Consider the following 17,082-nt stretch of genomic DNA (forward strand, 5'->3'; position numbering starts at 1 on the left):
CTTCCAGAAAAAGGGGGACAGGGCGCTGGCAGTTGGGAATCACGTACTTGCCTCTAGGGCGACATCTGCTACCCAGCTCCTTGGGAGAAGATACACACAGGGCTTCCAGGTCTGAAACTCCGTGATGATGCAGAACTTTTAAGCTCTTTAACATTTCCTCTATTTAAAAATGCTCCCATCACCGTTTTTTGAAGGCACTGCACCGGCCCAATCTGGCCCAGCATTCACAGTGCAGCCCCTGAACTGTCCACCTCAGAGACTCCCTTTCCTTCCAGTACAGTGCACACACCCTTATTTACTATGGATTAAAGGACCACACAGACACACTGTAGCCATGGAAAAACCCTCTTGTTTATTTGATTAAACAAAAATAAAATAAGCTGCATAGGAACAATTTTAAAGTCCAAAGAGACACCAACTTTGTTTTAAGGCTGTAGTAGCTGATACAGCATCTCCTTGCTACCTTCTCCAGCCTTCTCTGTGGACCACAGCGATACATTCAGAAGCCTGTTAGCTCACACAGGAGTTTCTGAATACTTTTCCATTGGTTCTTCACCTGCTCATTGCCTGTCATGCCTGCGGCCTGCAACAGTTAACATTTAAGATTTAAAATGTGAAAGCCAAGAGGAGGGGGGGAAAAAACCAAAACCAACCAAACAAAAACTCACTTTTGCCTAAAGATTTGGGGGGAAATCTTCATTTCCCCACCCATCTACTGAATTGATGGGATTCACATTACCATGGCAATGCCCATTTCAAAGTGGCAAACGGCAGTCAGCACCCCACCCCGGACGGGCTGGCAGTGTGGTTTCTGCAGCCAGGGGAGTTACTACGGTAGTGCATATTCCTTATATCATGTCTGCCTTGGACAAATACAAATTAAGAGGTTTAACTTAGTCATTCTAACATAAGGCAACATGCCCAGGCTAATTCCCCCAACTCTGTGTTTACTTAAAAAAAAAAAAAAAAAAAGACAAAAAGACTCAACCGAGTCATATGTTCTACAGTTAAAAATTAAAGCATTTTGCTGACCTGGCATGAGAGCTAATGGACAGTATTAAGCAAGATTCAGTTTCACAACCCTCCCACCCACCCAAGTATAACTAACATGCTAGTTAAAAAACAACACCCCTTACCCACCCACCCTCACCTGCATCGATTTTAGGAGAAATGGGAAAAAAAGAAAGGAATCTTACCACCCTAAAAGCAAGAAAATCCCAGAAATGTGAAAAATCTTCCTCTGAAGAAGACAACTACACAGACGGCTAGAAACACAAAGAACTTACAGAGTTACAGAGCTGGTTATTTAAAGAAAGTAAACACTTCGCTACACACATCAACATTCAGTCAGTGTGCTCTGAGATAAGAGTCTTCAGAAAAATACTACCTGAGCTTGCAAGTTAATACAATCATTAAAAGGAGGTCTACGACCATGTGGATACACAAAACTTTTAGAACCATTATTGGTTAAATGATGATGGAAAACATCCCACCAGGCTGGCTTGTTAACCCGTAAGATCAGTTTTAAAAATAGACATCATTGAGGTATTTCTTCACCATGACATTTATAAGCCCCTCATGATAATGACAGTGGTCTTAGGACCCTCCTCTCTTCCAACCAACCAAAAATTAGGGCAGAAGAGAGGTGGGAAGGTCAATACAGTATATCCTGGTAATGTGCTTCTCAACTTTATCAAGTATTTAATAAACAAGGGAAAAAAAAAAAAAAAAACCCGTCAACATGTTACCTTTGGTAGAAAAAAATCAAAACACAAAACAAAAGAGCAATACATACTTCAACAGTCACTGCTCAGTCAAAACAGTGATTGCTGCAACATCATGGTGATGAACGTCCTGCTGGGTCCAGAGAGCTACAAATACAATCATGAAGTCAAGAGGATTCTCATTCCCTTCAAATATTTGATGTTTCCAAGAACTAGACCTTTAGAATTGCTCCTAAAGGGTATTATTTGCAGACATTTGAAATATAGATAAAATATTTTTCTCTTGAAGAGAAGGAGACCTAAAGGTCTTTACTTGTAGTTAAGTCCTCCAATAGGCCAGATTAACCAGTAGTTTCATAATACTGAACAATAGTAACAGTACACATAATTCTTTTGGAGGGGGAAAAAGCCAGATTGAGAAGAACTACTTGGATTTATGACTACATTTGCCTGACATTTCTCTTTCAAGGTAAATAAAACATTTCTCCTGGGAGAAATCAGTTGTAGATTTATGGTAACATTTCTTTTAGAGGTAGCTTCCCACTCCCACCCACTCCCCAGTGGATTAATACTATTCTTTTTGAGACCTGTCAGATGCTAACATGAGGTAGATGACTTGCCACAAGTGAGGTAGAAACTCAACAAAAGCAGTCAGTGTGGTCTGGAATGCTGTGTCCTATGCCCTTGGCCCTACAGAAAGCCAGAGAAAGCCGTAGAGCTCTGGAGGCCTGGCCCTGTGACACCATCACCTACAAGTACAAGAGTGTGACTTTTATACAGCCCCAGACTGTTGGAAACTCATTCAGAGTGATGTTTTAAATATACCTTAAATATACCCTAAATACTTTTTGGCACCACTGGATTAAAAAATAAAATAAAATCAGAAAAACAAGCCTAAAACTTTGGCATATCTTTCACCACCTACCAGAACAGAGCAATCTTAGAATCTTCCAATGAGGAAGGCAACATATATATAAACAGTATTTTGCTGCTTCAAGCCTAAGGGACTTTCCTCCTCAAATAATTAAGCTTTGGCTTAACTAGAATAAATCCGACTGAGCCGATCTCAAGCTATTCTCTTGCAACTCCATCACAAAGTGCCTCAATTCTGGCAACATTTTTGGCCCAACACGTAATCTGGATTCGGTTTATGGTACCCTTTGTTACGTGTTTTCCCAAGTAAGTTAGACTTAAAAGGGCATTGAGGAGTTAGTGCACTTGGGGTACAGCCCAGGTCACTGTGCTCTAGTCAACTTGAGTGCCACTTGCAGCCACAACAGGGCACACGTTCTGAGACAGCATTAGATCTTGGGACCACAAATAGCACTTTTGAAATGTTAAGTGTCAAGCAAAAGTAGTTTTTACCAATGGGTTAGATTTCCTTTAAACACCTCAATACCCAAACCTATATATCCAAACCCAATGGGCATCTCCAAACAGAAACTGAGCTTACATCATACCCCACCCAACCCTTGCCACCTGACCAGATCAGACCTCCATGGGGACTACTGTCTAATTGTCACATTTACTCCCCAGAAACCTTTTTATTCTCCTACCTCCTAACACCCAGGACCTTATTTTTTCCATCAGGCTGAAGACTCCCTTCTTTGACCCAACTCCTGGCTACCCTGGCATTACCTCATAACGGGCAGGAGATTACGTATTTAAACACAGGTACTTTTCACAGTTTCACACTAGGGACTGCCAAATGTTGGCTTTTATCATCTTTCTTTGATTTGAACACTTCACATCATACAATGAACTCTCCAAAGTGCTTCGCACCAATCCCTATGGGTCAGGAGTCAATCGTGGACAGCCAGAAACGGCCAATGTTTTAAAAACAAAAGCTTTCCAAGTGTGACCATGTTTCTCAAATACCAGTCATGCACCACTCTGGATACAGAACGGTAAGGAGATACACCACCCCTGAGGACAAAGGTAGTAGTATCTCTGACCTACACACATATTTCAGGGGATAGTTTCTAGTTGCTCTAAGCCTGCAAATTTTTAAGTCTGTAAATTAAGACCTGATAATTTCAGCCATGGAGCAAAAATCTTGGCTTTTGAATCACATTCATAGTAAAACGTCAAATAAGGAGCTCTAGCAACTGTTACGCACCAAGAACATTTCTCATTCAGGTCCCAAAATTTTCCTACATCTGGGGAAATTAGAAAGAAAAGAGCGGGATGAAAATGACTATGAAAGGATTTTAATCAAGATCCATCTCCTCAATAAATTTTTTTTTCAAGCATTTAAAACCAGTTGTCTTTGGTATTTAAAGGGTGGTTTGTTGGGCGGCTGCGGAGAGGGAAGGATCAGCACCAAGTTACTCCAAAATAGAAAACAGCAAAAATGTTTAATTATATTAACTCTTTACCAGAAAGAGCTTCATGGCCAACAGGCAACTGAACAGGCATTGGGGAAGGATTCGCTATTAAATTCTACAGTAAAAGGAGCTTCTAACAAACAAGATTTCTTAACACCTTCCCACCCTGTAACAGCAGCTGGGAGCCAGCAGCAGTTTGAAGTTACTTTCCAACTTTTGAATCTTTGATTGCATGCAGTTCTCCTCTGTGAGATGAGGTTTTTTTTTTTTCCCTTCCCATTTTGGTCACTCAGAAACCCTAGAATTAAAGCAATGGGAAGAGACAGCGTAGCCTGTAGTAGTAGTAAATTAAACGTCCAAAAGAGGTATACGGGAAAAGCAACTTGATTGACTTGTCACATTGTCCCCATCATCTCCTTTTCTATTGGGATAATAGAAACAAATTGCTCCATTTGTTAATCTGTTTTGTTCATTTAAAACTATACCCATTTTGCAATAGAAATTTCTCTTAAATAGAGAACAGAAGTTGATCCCTAAGTCTTTATGTTTAAACAAGAGGTCTCCCTTGTAAGTCACTGACGTTTGTTTGTGAGTCCCTCTTTTCCCTGAGGAGGGCTCCTCCAGAATTTGGTTCTTATTTCAGTATTTGGGGCAATGCAGGAACCCACTGGGTTCTGACAAGCAGGGTATCAGCTACATCTGCTTTGCACTTGAGAGACAGACAATGCCCAGAAGCACAAGTTTTGTACCCAAGTCCAGCTTACAACCAACCAATCCTGTAAAGTGACACAGATTCTACCCCACAGTTCTGCAGTGGGAGCCTTAATTTTTCATTCTTTGGTACCGAGTTACAGGTTTAAGAAAAGACATTACATCCTACATTTCAGGTTTGGACAATTTGGTTTCTAGATCCTTTATGTTCAAAGGCCTTGAGGGGAGGGGGGCGGGGGGATTCATGTTAACCACGAGGTCCTAAAGCACGGCCTGGGTGCAAACAATCCTATAAAAAGTGACCCAAGCAGAGGGTGTGGGACTGGGCTGTTGGTATTATTTTGACTTTCAAACATTCTATTTCCCTGAACTTTCAAAGCAGGAAAAAAATTGTGCTTGTAAAATGAAAGTTCTTTCCTTTGCCTGCTCTTCTTAGGAAAAGAAACTCCAAGGACTACAGAACAACTATAGATTAGGGGTGCCTTGTTCTTTAATGTGCTCCCTGACTCCCTCAGCACACACGTCCACCCACATTCATGTCCACATCAGCCCATGCCTGAAAACCCTCTCTGAGAATGAGGTTAACTTCCTTCTTCCTTCCATTTAACCCTTTATAACCTAACAGCAAAATAAGAAAGCTTAACTTTTGAGAATACGTTTAATCAAAAATCCTGAGCTACCATCTATATATTTTTTCAAGAAACCAAAGTGAGAAAAGGAGAGGTTCTTTGGGAGGCAGTGTGTCATTTTCAGCTACTTGGGTGCAAGATGGCTTTGAAACAAACACACACACACCCTCCCTTAAAAGAAATAAAGATTATATACCCTAAAACATGAAGGGTCTGCTTTTCTTGGCTAGCAAGCCACAGCCACAACGTCTAAGATTAAGAAAAGATACAGAAGAGGATGTTAAACACACTGAGGTATGAACGGAGAACAGAGGAAATTTCTCTGTTGCAGCATTTAAAAAAAGAGAAGATTTTCCAAAAGATCAAAACGACACAACATAATCTAACCCCATATAAACACAGTATTCTCAAGAACACAGATACTCTATAATTATGCATTTCAAATCCTATTTTTTCCATGTTTTATAGTTTTTTGTTTTTTTACTTAGTAGTTTTTTTTTGTGTTTCCTTGGCTCAATCTACAGAATACACCCCACCACACACATCCAGTGCCCTCCCAGCCATACGGATGCCAGGCTTGTGCATATCATGCCCCACGCAGGGGAAGAGGGAAATGCAAACTCCACTGAGGAGGGGAAGAGGGCCTGCTGCAGAAGGAAATGTAAAGATTTATGAGGTAGATAGAAATTATCACTTCACAGGCTCAATCCCTGCAGAAAAGATAAGTACATTCATCTGTAAAAAAATAAAGATGAGGTAGGACTTAAGCAATGTTGTACTTTTCTTGTTCTCTTTTAAAAAAAAAGAAAAAAGAAATTTCCCTGAGACTGTTTCTTCTTTGAAATTCAAAAAGAGAGAGAGAGAGAGAGAGAGAGAGAGAGAGAGAGAGAGACGCACACACACCCCAAACACAGAAACCTAGGAAATGCAATTAGAAGACTAGGATTCGATTGTTGCCAAAGTCCACCACCACGATCATTCCGTCGGGGGTGATGGCGACGCCAGAAGGGCGGTCCATCTGCCCAAAGCCGCTGCCTTGAGCGCCAAACTTGCACAGGAAGCTGCCGTTGGATTCAAACATCTGTACCCGATGGTTCCTGGAATCTGCCACAATGATGCGCCCTTCCTGGTCCACGGCTACGCCTTGTGGGCGCAAGAACTGCCCATTGCCCGTGCCCTCCGAGCCCAGAAAGCGTGCCGACTGGCAGTCAGGGTGAATCACCAGGAGCCGGTGGTTGTTGAAGTCGGTGACCACCAAGTGGCCCTCATGGTTGAAGGCCACACCCCGTGGGGAGTCAAAGTGCTTCCAGAGAGCCCCCTCGAAGCCATACTTATTTAGGAAGACGCCATCAGGCCCAAACAGCTGGATCCGGTGGTTCCTCGTGTCTGAGACCAGGATCTTGCCCTCAGAATTCACCGCCACATCCCAAGGGTAGTTGAACTGCCCATTCTTGGTTCCTTTCTCACCAAACTTGAGGAGGAACTGGCCCTCGAAGGTGAAGATCTGGATGCGATGATTGTCCTTGTCAGCCACCACGATCCTGCGTGAGGCGTCACAGGCCACCCCGGCTGGTCGGTCGAACTGCCCAGGCCGGGAGCCCAGGGTGCCGAATTTGTGATGGAAGGTGCCGCAGGGCTTGAATACCTGGATGCGGTTGTTGCTGCGGTCGGCAACGATGATGTAGCCCTCCTTGTCTACACTCACGCCCCAAGGGCGGCAGAGCTTGCCATCGCTGTCACCCTCGCTGCCGAAGCTCAGGCCCGGGAGCCCAATGCCCACGTAGCTGCGGCCTGACTTGACCACCACCTTGAAAGGGCTGTTCTCAATGTGCTGGTTGCACAGTGTCACGGATACCAGGTGCTCACCCTCCAGCTGGGGCCGGTAACTCACCACATATGTCCCATTCTGCTGATCGCTCACCTCTGCACCAAACAGGTTGCCATCAGGGCCCAGGACCACAGCTGACATCAGGTCACCTCCTGAGAGACGGGGCTCACCATCGTGGTCATAACCAATGACTGTGAAGGAGGCCACCTTACCCTGGAGGGCGCGCTTGAGGCCATCGCCCGTGGCCTTGGTGAGTGGCGCAAAGGCCCCGCTGCTAACAAAGCCAAAAGACTTGATGGCAAGGTACAGTGCCTGATCAGGGGGTGTGAACATGACTCGGTCATCTTCCTGGGGCTGCAGGAGGCTCCGCACGGTCTTCAGCTCCTGCACCTGGGCCAGCATCCGGTCTCGGGCCAGCAGGATGTCTAGCGCTCTACCCTCCTCCAGGACCTGCTGCACGGCACTGATGGTGCTCTCAAGCTTGTTGAGGTTTTGCCGCAGCTTCTCCACCTGCAGGTACAGAGACTTGGCTTTCACCTGGCGGATCTTTTCTACCTGGAGGGAAAAGCAAGAGTGGAGAAAGACACAGAGGCTTAGAGCCAAGCACAGAAAATACCACATAAGCCACAACTCATCACAAGGAAGCACCAGACAAACACATATTGGGGAATGGTCTACAGAAGACATTGGGCTTTCTTCAAAGGCAGCAAAAGCAAAATGGACCAAAAAAACCCTGAAGAACTGTTCTGGGATACAGAAGATAGTTACTAGAAACAGGACAACTATGCAATCAGTGGCCCTGGACTGGGGGAAATGGCTGGGGCTGGGGTGAATAGAGTGCTGTTGGGACAATTGTGGAACCTTGATTATGGACTGAAGAATAGATGCTAGTACTGTATCAAAATCAAATTTCCTGATTTCTATAATTGCAATGTGATTAGGGGTAAAAGTGCTGTGCTTCCAATACGCCAACTCACTCTCAGATCACAAACATATATACATATACATACATACACACACACACACAAGACGCACACGCACACGCACGCCTCATGCCTGTAATCCTGGCACTTTGGGAGGACGAAGCAGGCAGGTCATCTGAGGTCAGGAGTTCGAGACCAGCCTGGCCAACATGGCAAAACCCTGTCTCTACTAAAAATAACAAAAGTTAGCCAAGTGTGGTGACGGGCACCTGTAATTCCAGCTACTTGGGAGGCTGATGTGGGGAGAATCCCTTGAACCTGGGAGGCGGAAGTTGCAGTGAGCAGAGATCACGCCATTGCACTCCAACCTGGGCAACAGGGCAAGACTCCATCTCAAAAAACAGTAATAGTAATAATTGGAACAAAACGTACATAATCAGTAAATCTGGATAAGGAATATATGGAGTTGCTATAATTAATGCAACTTTTCTGTAAGCTAGAAATTAAAGAAAAATAAAAGTTAAAACAGCCATCTAGAGCTGGGCACAGTGGCGTGCACCTGTAGTCCCAGCTACTCGGGAAGCTGAGGTGGAAGAATCACTTGAACCTAGGAGGCTGAGTCGGTAGTGTGCCATGACTGTACTTGTAAATAACCACTGCACTCCAGCCTGCGCAATACAGTAAGATCCCACCTTAAAAAAATAGCAAGATCCCACCACCAAAACCAAAAACAGCCACCTGACAAAGGAGTTTACTGAGCACCTACACTCTGCCAGGCATTGGAGGTACTGCCGTAATCCACAGAAAATATAAAATATGGTCTTTGCTTGCACAGAGTTGTAGTTTAGAAAAGGAATATTCGAAAGCAAACAAAGAAATATGGATCATGTCAGATAGTGATAGCCGTTAAAAAGTAGAAAAAGGGGCCGGGTGTAGTGGCTCACGTCTGTAATCCCAGCACTTTGGGAGGCTGAGGCAGGTGGATCACGAGGTCAGGAGTTCGAGACCATCCTGGCTAACATGGTGAAACCCTGTGTCTACTAAAAATACAAAAAATTAGCCAGGTGTGGTGGCGGGCGCCTGTAGTCTCAGCTTCTCGGGAGGCTGAGGCAGGAGAATGGCGGGAACCCGGGAGGCAGAGCTTGCAGTGAGCTGAGATTGTGCCACTGCACTCCAGCCGGGGAGACAGAGCGAGACTCCGTCTCAAAAAAAAAAAAAAAAAAAGTAGAAAAAGGATGTGGAAGACAGTGACTAGGGGCCCTGATACAGACAGAGTGCTGAGGGACAGTGCCTTTCACAAGTTCAGACCTACAGGCTGAGACCAGACAAAAGGCCAAAGGGAGAGCTATCTCAGCAAAGGAACAGCCAGCATGAAGGTCCTACTGCGGGCACAGGCTCAGCATTTCAAAACCACAGCTTTTAGTAGGGGAATGACATGACAGATTCATATTCTTAAAGCATTAGTTTGGGGCCGGGCACAGTGGCTCATGCTTGTAATCCCAGCACTTTGGGAGGCCAAGGTGGGTGGATCACCTGAGGTCAGGAGTTCAAAACCAGCCTGGCCAACATAGTGAGACCCTGTCTCTACTAAAAATACAAAATAAGCCGGGAGTGGTGGCGCCTGTAATCCCAGCTACTTGAGAGGCTGAGGCAGGAGAATCGCTTGAACCCAGGAGACGAAGGTTGCAGTGAGCTGAGATCATGCCATTATACTCCAGCCTGGGCAACACTAGCAAAACTCTGTCTCAAAACAACAACAACAACAACAACAACAACACAAAAGGATTAGTTTGGGAAATGTTTATTAAAGGGGAACAAATGAGGGAACAGAGACCAGAGATCACCCAGCTGTGGGTTGGAAGTGGTTTAGCCAACAGAAGTAGCTGTGAAAGTGGAGAGAGTGACAGAGAGGCTACCAGAGGCAAAATCAGGCAGGACTTCATGGCTAGTCTTACCCCGCAAGAAGCCTGAAACCTCTTAAAGAACACACACACACGTAGTGTGTGGGTGCGGTGGCTCATGCCTGTAATCCCAGCACTTTGAGAGGCCGAGGCAGGCGGATCACTTGAAGTCAGGAGATTGAGACTATCCTGGCCAACATGCTGAAACCCCGTCTCCACCAAAAATACGAAAATTAGCCGGGCTTGGTGGCGTGTGCCTGTATATATATATGTGTGTATCTCTCTGTCTCTCTCTCTCTCAGAGAAGGATAAAGACTATGTGTTGACAATGGGCTCACTGCAGCCTCAGAACTCCCAGGCTCAAGTGATCTTTCCACCTCAGCCTCCTACGTAGCTGGAACTACGCATGCACCACCATAGGGCATCAAAAAGTTTTTTTTTTCGTAGAGATGGGGTCTTAATGTTGCCAGGGGTGGCCTCAAACTCCTGGGCTCAAGCAATCTTCCCACCTCAGCCTCCCAAAATGTTGGCATCACAGGCGTGAGTCGCTGTGCTTGGCCAGTTTCTCTTTACTTCTGTATTTTAAAAACAGTTTTAAAAACCCAACTGGGGGCCGGGTGCGGTGGCTCAAGCCTGTAATCCCAGCACTTTGGGAGGCCGAGACGGGCGGATCACGAGGTCAGGAGATCGAGACCATCCTGGCTAACACGGTGAAACCCCGTCTCTACTAAAAATACAAAAAACTAGCCGGGCGCGGTGGCGGGCGCCTGTAGTCCCAGCTACTCGGGAGGCTGAGGCAGGAGAATGGCATAAACCCGGGAGGCGGAGCTTGCAGTGAGCTGAGATCCGGCCACTGCACTCCAGCCTGGGTGACAGAGCAAGACTCCGTCTCAAAAAAAAAAAAAAAAAAAAAAAAAACCCAACTGGGAACCTGAGAAGCCCTATACCCCAAATTTTAAGATAGCACGCTTTTGGTAATAATTTGTCTATATTATTTCCAAAAGAGCCCTTTAAATCTAAAATGCTATAATATATATGGACATGGATTCTAACTTGCCGAAATAATTCCTGCTTGAGGTTCTCAAACCATGCTATTTAGAAATACGGGATTTTAGGCCGGGCGCGGTGGCTCAAGCCTGTAATCCCAGCACTTTGGGAGGCCGAGACGGGCGCATCACGAGGTCAGGAGATCGAGACCATCCTGGCTAACACGGTGAAACCCCGTCTCTACTAAAAAATACAAAACACTAACCGGGCGAGGTGGCGGGCGCCTGTAGTCCCAGCTACTCGGGAGGCTGAGGCAGGAGAATGGTCTAAACCCGGGAGGCGGAGCTTGCAGTGAGCTGAGATCCAGCCACTGCACCCCAGCCTGGGCGACAGAGCAAGACTCTGTCTCAAAAAAAAAAAAAAAAAAAAAAAAAGAAATACGGGATTTTGTTTTGCCAGTGAAACATTAGTTTCTCTATTCTTTAGAAGTTCTCTAATTCTAAGCAATTTTCCCCTGTGAAGGGAATGAACTTATCCAAATAGTTTTCACAGAGGATCGTGACTTGAGTCGTTCTACAGATCTGAAAGCCATAGAAGGCTATTTCAGAATAAGCGTCCACTGTTGAAAGAGCTGGATTTCAACCTGACTTTCCCTTTAGGGTGGGAGGGGTGATTATATGATTTCGACTCATTCCTGCTTTTTCATCTATTCAGTGAACCAGGATACATGTGTATGGAGAGGCCCACGTGGGGACAGATTTAAAGAAGCTTTGCCCATTGGGCCAAACCTCCACCTTTGGTTCTCACCCATGAACTATACATGCAGCTAACCCCATGAGGTAGCCAAGTCCACTGAAAATACATAGGCCCAAGAATGAAGAGAGGCATCTGGATATTTACAACAGGGTTGCCTTAATCCTTGCACTTACGTATCTTAAAGTGAAGTAACCAGAGATGCACGAAAACAAAACTTGTAACAAAGAGATGCCCAGACACAGACAGGCAAGGCAAGAGGGCTTTGCTGGGAAGGAACAGGGGGGGAAAAAAAAAAATCAGTAATTAGAGAGGGACCCCCACAGGATTCGGAGCAAGGTTCTACAGCAAAAGTGTCCAAACTAAGGCAGCTTCTTTTGGAATGCTCTGAGGATGAATTTTTGGGCACGCACTAACTGCTTACTACAACGAAGAAGGGATTTGACTCTTCTTTCAACAGGCTTCTCCCAAGAGTAAAAACTTGCTACTTCTTCTGAAACAGAACTGCCTTTAGAGAGGACAGTGGGTCAGCCTCACAGGAGGGAGGGTAACTAAGGTGAAAGCGGCAGAAACCCCCACACACAAAGGCCTTTTTCATCAGGAAATCCAGAAGAGCGAGTTTGTGGCAGAATTCACTACAAAGCTCTCAGGTTGCAAGAAGTGGGCCCCTCAGTTATAATTAACATTCGTGGGTGGCATAACACTGGCAGACCCATGGGGACATCTGAGTGTCTGAAAACGATGTCATGCCCACAAAGGTGCTCAAAAAATGTGAATTAAAAACCTTGGACTAACACCTCCAAAGTCTCTTCTTGTCAGAAAGCAATTGAGCCATATTCCTTAAGAGGTGAGAAGAGGCAGAAAGCATCCAGTTGTGAAGTTAACTAAATGGAAAATGCAATGCAAAATCCAGCGATGCCTTGCAGAACAGTGTAGGGCACAGTAGTTAGCAAAGGTCACTTGCAGAAACTGAGGCCCATCCCCACCATCATCATATTGTTTGGAGATGGAAACAGGCACGCTCCACAAGGATACTCTTTTAAGTCAGCTCTAGCCTTTTTCATGTGTTCAGAGAATGTAATTATAGCTAAAGAACTGGCATGGAGTACTGGCCCTTTCATAGACATAACTCTCCTCCTTTCTGAGCGGGGACATAAAATCAGAAAAGGAACAGTTGGAATGCTGGCCTGGGTGGGGCGAGTAGTCCTTCCAGCTGATTTTTATCTAAACCGCACACTAGTGTGCTCGGCACTCCTTCCTGCTCCAACAGGAAGAAAGGGCACACACTCACTGCCTCCGAAGAGGAAAACTGGTTTTCCACAAGAGATCAGGAAGTGCAACCAGCCAGGTCACCGAAAATAGGGATGCTTCCTACCAGCCTGCCTTTCTGAACAACAGTTTTGACTACGCTCCCTTCTTTAGCCTCCCTTTGAGTGAATGCAATATAAAACTGGAGACCGCTTCACCGCTTCCAGTCTTGGCTACCCATGTACTTCTGAAAACCCTTCTTGTTTTACCGCACACAGCACCCACAATGTTCCAGGGACCCCCTGCATCTTTCTGCCAACAGACTTTCTGGAAAATTACCAAATGTTTTACACTTAAGAGCTTGGCTCCTGGATCTGAAAAGAGTCCTGTAGAGCGCTGCTGGGGTTCATGGAAGCCAAGTGGGCACAGCGTGGGTGGGGGAGTGCTCCGTTACCTTCCACAGCAGCTCGCACTCGCGCTCCTCCAGGGCCTTCTTATGCCTCGCAGTCACCGCTTTGACCTCCGACTGCACAACCTTCGCCTTCATCTCCACCTGTTCCGCCACCGTCTGGGCCTGCTCGATGCTCAGCTGCAAAAACAAACAAACAAAAAAACAACTTCGAGGCATTAGAAGGACTGTCATTCCTTATACAAAACATTTGAATCTGCTCTGCCAGACTTGAAAAGCTGACACCCTGGGCTCCCAGACCACTTGATTCACTCCCTTGGAAGGAAAACAGGCACTTAGGGAGAGACTGGCATCTCTTTGACATGTAACTAAAGGAGTTGCTGGCAAGAGCTGGATTTCTTTGCATGAGAAATGGCACCTACACAGTGAATGTCAGAACTATTAAGAGATACTCTAACACAGTGAAACCAGTGTAGCTGGGTGACAGCCGAAAATGGGGAAGGAGGATCAGATGTAAAATGTGCAACTCCAGCCACACAAGTGGCTTCCCCAGACTTCCCTGCCTCACTCTCTTGCCTGGGCAAAACCCCATAGGCCAGGCCCATCCCTCACGTGAGGGTGTGCGATAGACTAGTGGCTAATCCATCCTGTTTTTGTCAAGGTACTGGCAACACAGCTCAGCTCATCCCAGCCAGAACGAACGCCAAGTGCACACTGGGAATATCCCCCGATCTACCTAAGAAGCTGTGCCCCGTGGTCAGAGACCATCTACACGTCACCATACACGTCACCCTGTACCAGCCCTAGTAAATCAGCCAGTTTAATCAGACGTATTATTGTTCATAAAAAATTAATCCAGACAGAAGGCATGGTGTTTTCATTAATATTACATGCTGTGTCTTGAAAAGCCACAAGGATTTCTTTGAGATACCGAGGTATTAAATCAGGGATTCCAAAGTGATTGCTCTTGGTGCAACAGGTTTCAGGGCAGGTGATCCAATCAGGAGCGTGTCAGGGAAGCACAACGGGTTTGGAGCCTGGCATGGGCTTAGGAATCAGAGTGACCAGTCACCCAGTTTGCTCTGGACTGAGGGGTTTCTAGGATATGGACCTTTCAGTGCTAAAACTGGGACAGTCCTAGGCAAACCAGGCTAGTCAGTCATCCCTGGAGTCAGGTAACCCAGGTTCCAATCCTGGGTTAGTTTAGGGCCTCTTACTAGTTGTAAGGCCTCGGACAAGCTCCTGGTCTTCTCCAACCTTGGTAAAGGGGAGATGTGAGGGAAATGCAGAGCAATGCATGGGTTGAGCTGAGCTCAGCACCTGGCACAGAGTAAAACACTGTTATTAGTAGTTCTCATCTGATAAACACCTGGGACAAAAGTTCAGCCATTGTGTCTCGTCAGGCCACTTAGCTCCTATCATAAGATTTACCATGAGTCACATTTAGTATGTGCAGTGTTGTGTAATCATCACCAGTACCTAGCTTCAGAACATTTTCATCAACCAAAAAGCAAAGGCCATAACCATTAAGGAGTCATTTCCACTTCCCTCCTTCTCCACCATGGCGATCACTAATCTCCTGTGTCTCTACAAATCTGTTCTGAGCATTTCTCCCTCCCTCCCCCCACCCCTTCCTTCCTTTCTTTTTTAATAGAGATGGGGGAATCTTGTCATGTTGCCTAGGCTGGTCTCAAACTCATGGGCTCAAGTGATCTGCCCACCTAGGCCTCCCAATGTGCTGGCATTACAGGCATGAGCCACTGCGCCTGGCCTGTTCTGGGTATTTCATATAGATGGCATCATCATACAATACACAATCTACCTTATTTTTATGAGTATTCTTCCTGCCCAACAGTTTGACTCAGTCTGGATGAGAGCTGACACATTCATGGCATGCAAGACACGCTCAAAGGTACAGCCCCAAAAACACTCATGGTGGCTGGGCACAGTGGCTGACGCCTGTAATCCCAGCACTTTGGGAGGGCGAGGCAGGCGAATCACTTGAGCTCGGGAGTTTGAGACCAGCCTGGCCAACATGGTGAAACCTGGTCTCTATTTAAAACAAAACAAAACAAAACAAAACAAAACAAAACAAAAAGCACACCACCCATGACTCCAATGGTTAGCGGCCACACTGCATTCCCTGCCTAAGAGGATCCTGTGTGTCCTAAGGATCCACTGAACTGATTCACAGGGGAACTGGGTAGATCCAGAGGGCTCACAGGCTGTCCCCAGCCTGGAATGCTTCACCCTAAATTTCCAAACCCAGTTCCGATGCCACTTCCCTTCTGAAGCTGGAAGGGAACAGCATATTTCTATAACCTTTCTGCTCCACCTTTACAATCCTGTCTCAAGTACCATTACATATCAATCAGAGGAGGAGCTAAGTACAAAGCCCATGATACTTATGGCACCTGGGATTTAGCAGAACAATTAGCAGAACAATCTATAAATTTTATATTTGCCCATCTCTAGCCATAATCGTGTTTACCAAAGCACTAGGTAGCTGCGTCAGGTTAAACACTGTCCCTCCAAACTCTGGGCTCAACTAAATGGGGGCCAGGATGTGACCTTGTGTGGAAATACGGTCTTTGTAGATACAATTAGCTAAGATGAGGTTATAGTAGATTAAGTTGAATCTTAAATCCCAAAACTGATATCCAGAGAGGGTCATGTGCAGACCCAGATACACAGAGAACAAAGCCATGTGAAGACCAAAGCTGAAATGGAAACTGATGCAGGTACAAGCCAAGGATGCTGGCAACTGCCAAAAGCCCGGATGAGGAAAGCAGTGAGTCCTCCTGAGGGCCTTCAGAGGGAGCATGGTCCTGACACCTTGATCTTGGACTTCCGGCCTGCTGTTTTTAAGTAATCCAGTTTACGGTAAATTGTTACAACAGACCCGATAAACTAATACAGAAGTCAGTAACGTGAAGCAGACAGATATTACATCCACATTACCTAGAAGTTAAAAAATTAGAATGGCCAATCAAATGAGCATGCACATAGGCAGGTATCATAATAGCACTGATACATGTGTAGTATCTCAGGCTGTCAGGATTCATCCAGGGAAAAACAGAGAAAGCGAGAGACAGCCAGAGAGCTCCCTAGACATTTAAAGAGAATTTAGCGTAGGGAAATGGTTAAACAGGTATGGGAGAACTGCTGGGGCAAAGAGCACACGGAGGCAGACAGCACCTGCAGAAGCAGCTTCTTCTGCTTTGTCTGAGAGAACAAAGGAAAGAAAGCTGTGGTTACAAGAACACAGAATAAGGTGGCGAGGTTACGTCCAGCTAATTCTGGTAGTGGCAAGATCTGAAATTGAAACCAACTTCTGCTGTCGGAGTGAAGAAGAATTGCTATTAAGAATTGGGGCCGGGTACAGTGGCTCACACCTGTAATCCCAGCACTTTGGGAGGCAGAAGGATAGCTTAAGCCCAGGAGTTTGAGATCAGCCTGAGCGGCAGTGGCGGGGGCCAGGGGCCCCAACCCCTGCTCTGCTGCGCCGGGTTTTTTTTTTTCCTTCCATCAGTCTCTACAAAATAAATAAATAAATAAATTAGCCAGGCACGGTGGTGCTTGCCTGTAGTCCCATCTACTTGGGAGGCTGAGCTGGAAGGATTGCTTGAGTCCTGGAAGATC

General features: G+C 45.8%; 1 protein-coding gene across 1 annotated transcript in view; it reads right to left on the bottom strand.

The window, feature by feature from the left end:
- Positions 1-1,154: 1,154 nt before the first annotated feature.
- Positions 1,155-17,082, bottom strand: part of LOC105470940 (tripartite motif containing 71) — an 80,519-nt gene continuing 64,591 nt past the window's right edge. Inside the window, exons 3-4 of the mRNA XM_011723290.3 lie at positions 13,486-13,620; positions 1,155-7,774 (exon numbers count right to left, since the gene is read on the bottom strand). Coding sequence (XP_011721592.1) covers positions 6,323-7,774; positions 13,486-13,620 — 1,587 coding nt within the window. The 3' untranslated portion in view covers positions 1,155-6,322. The remainder of the gene's footprint in view (positions 7,775-13,485; positions 13,621-17,082) is intronic.

This window comes from Macaca nemestrina, chromosome 2 (genome assembly GCF_043159975.1).
Source record: "Macaca nemestrina isolate mMacNem1 chromosome 2, mMacNem.hap1, whole genome shotgun sequence".
Taxonomy (NCBI): Eukaryota; Metazoa; Chordata; class Mammalia; order Primates; family Cercopithecidae; genus Macaca; species Macaca nemestrina.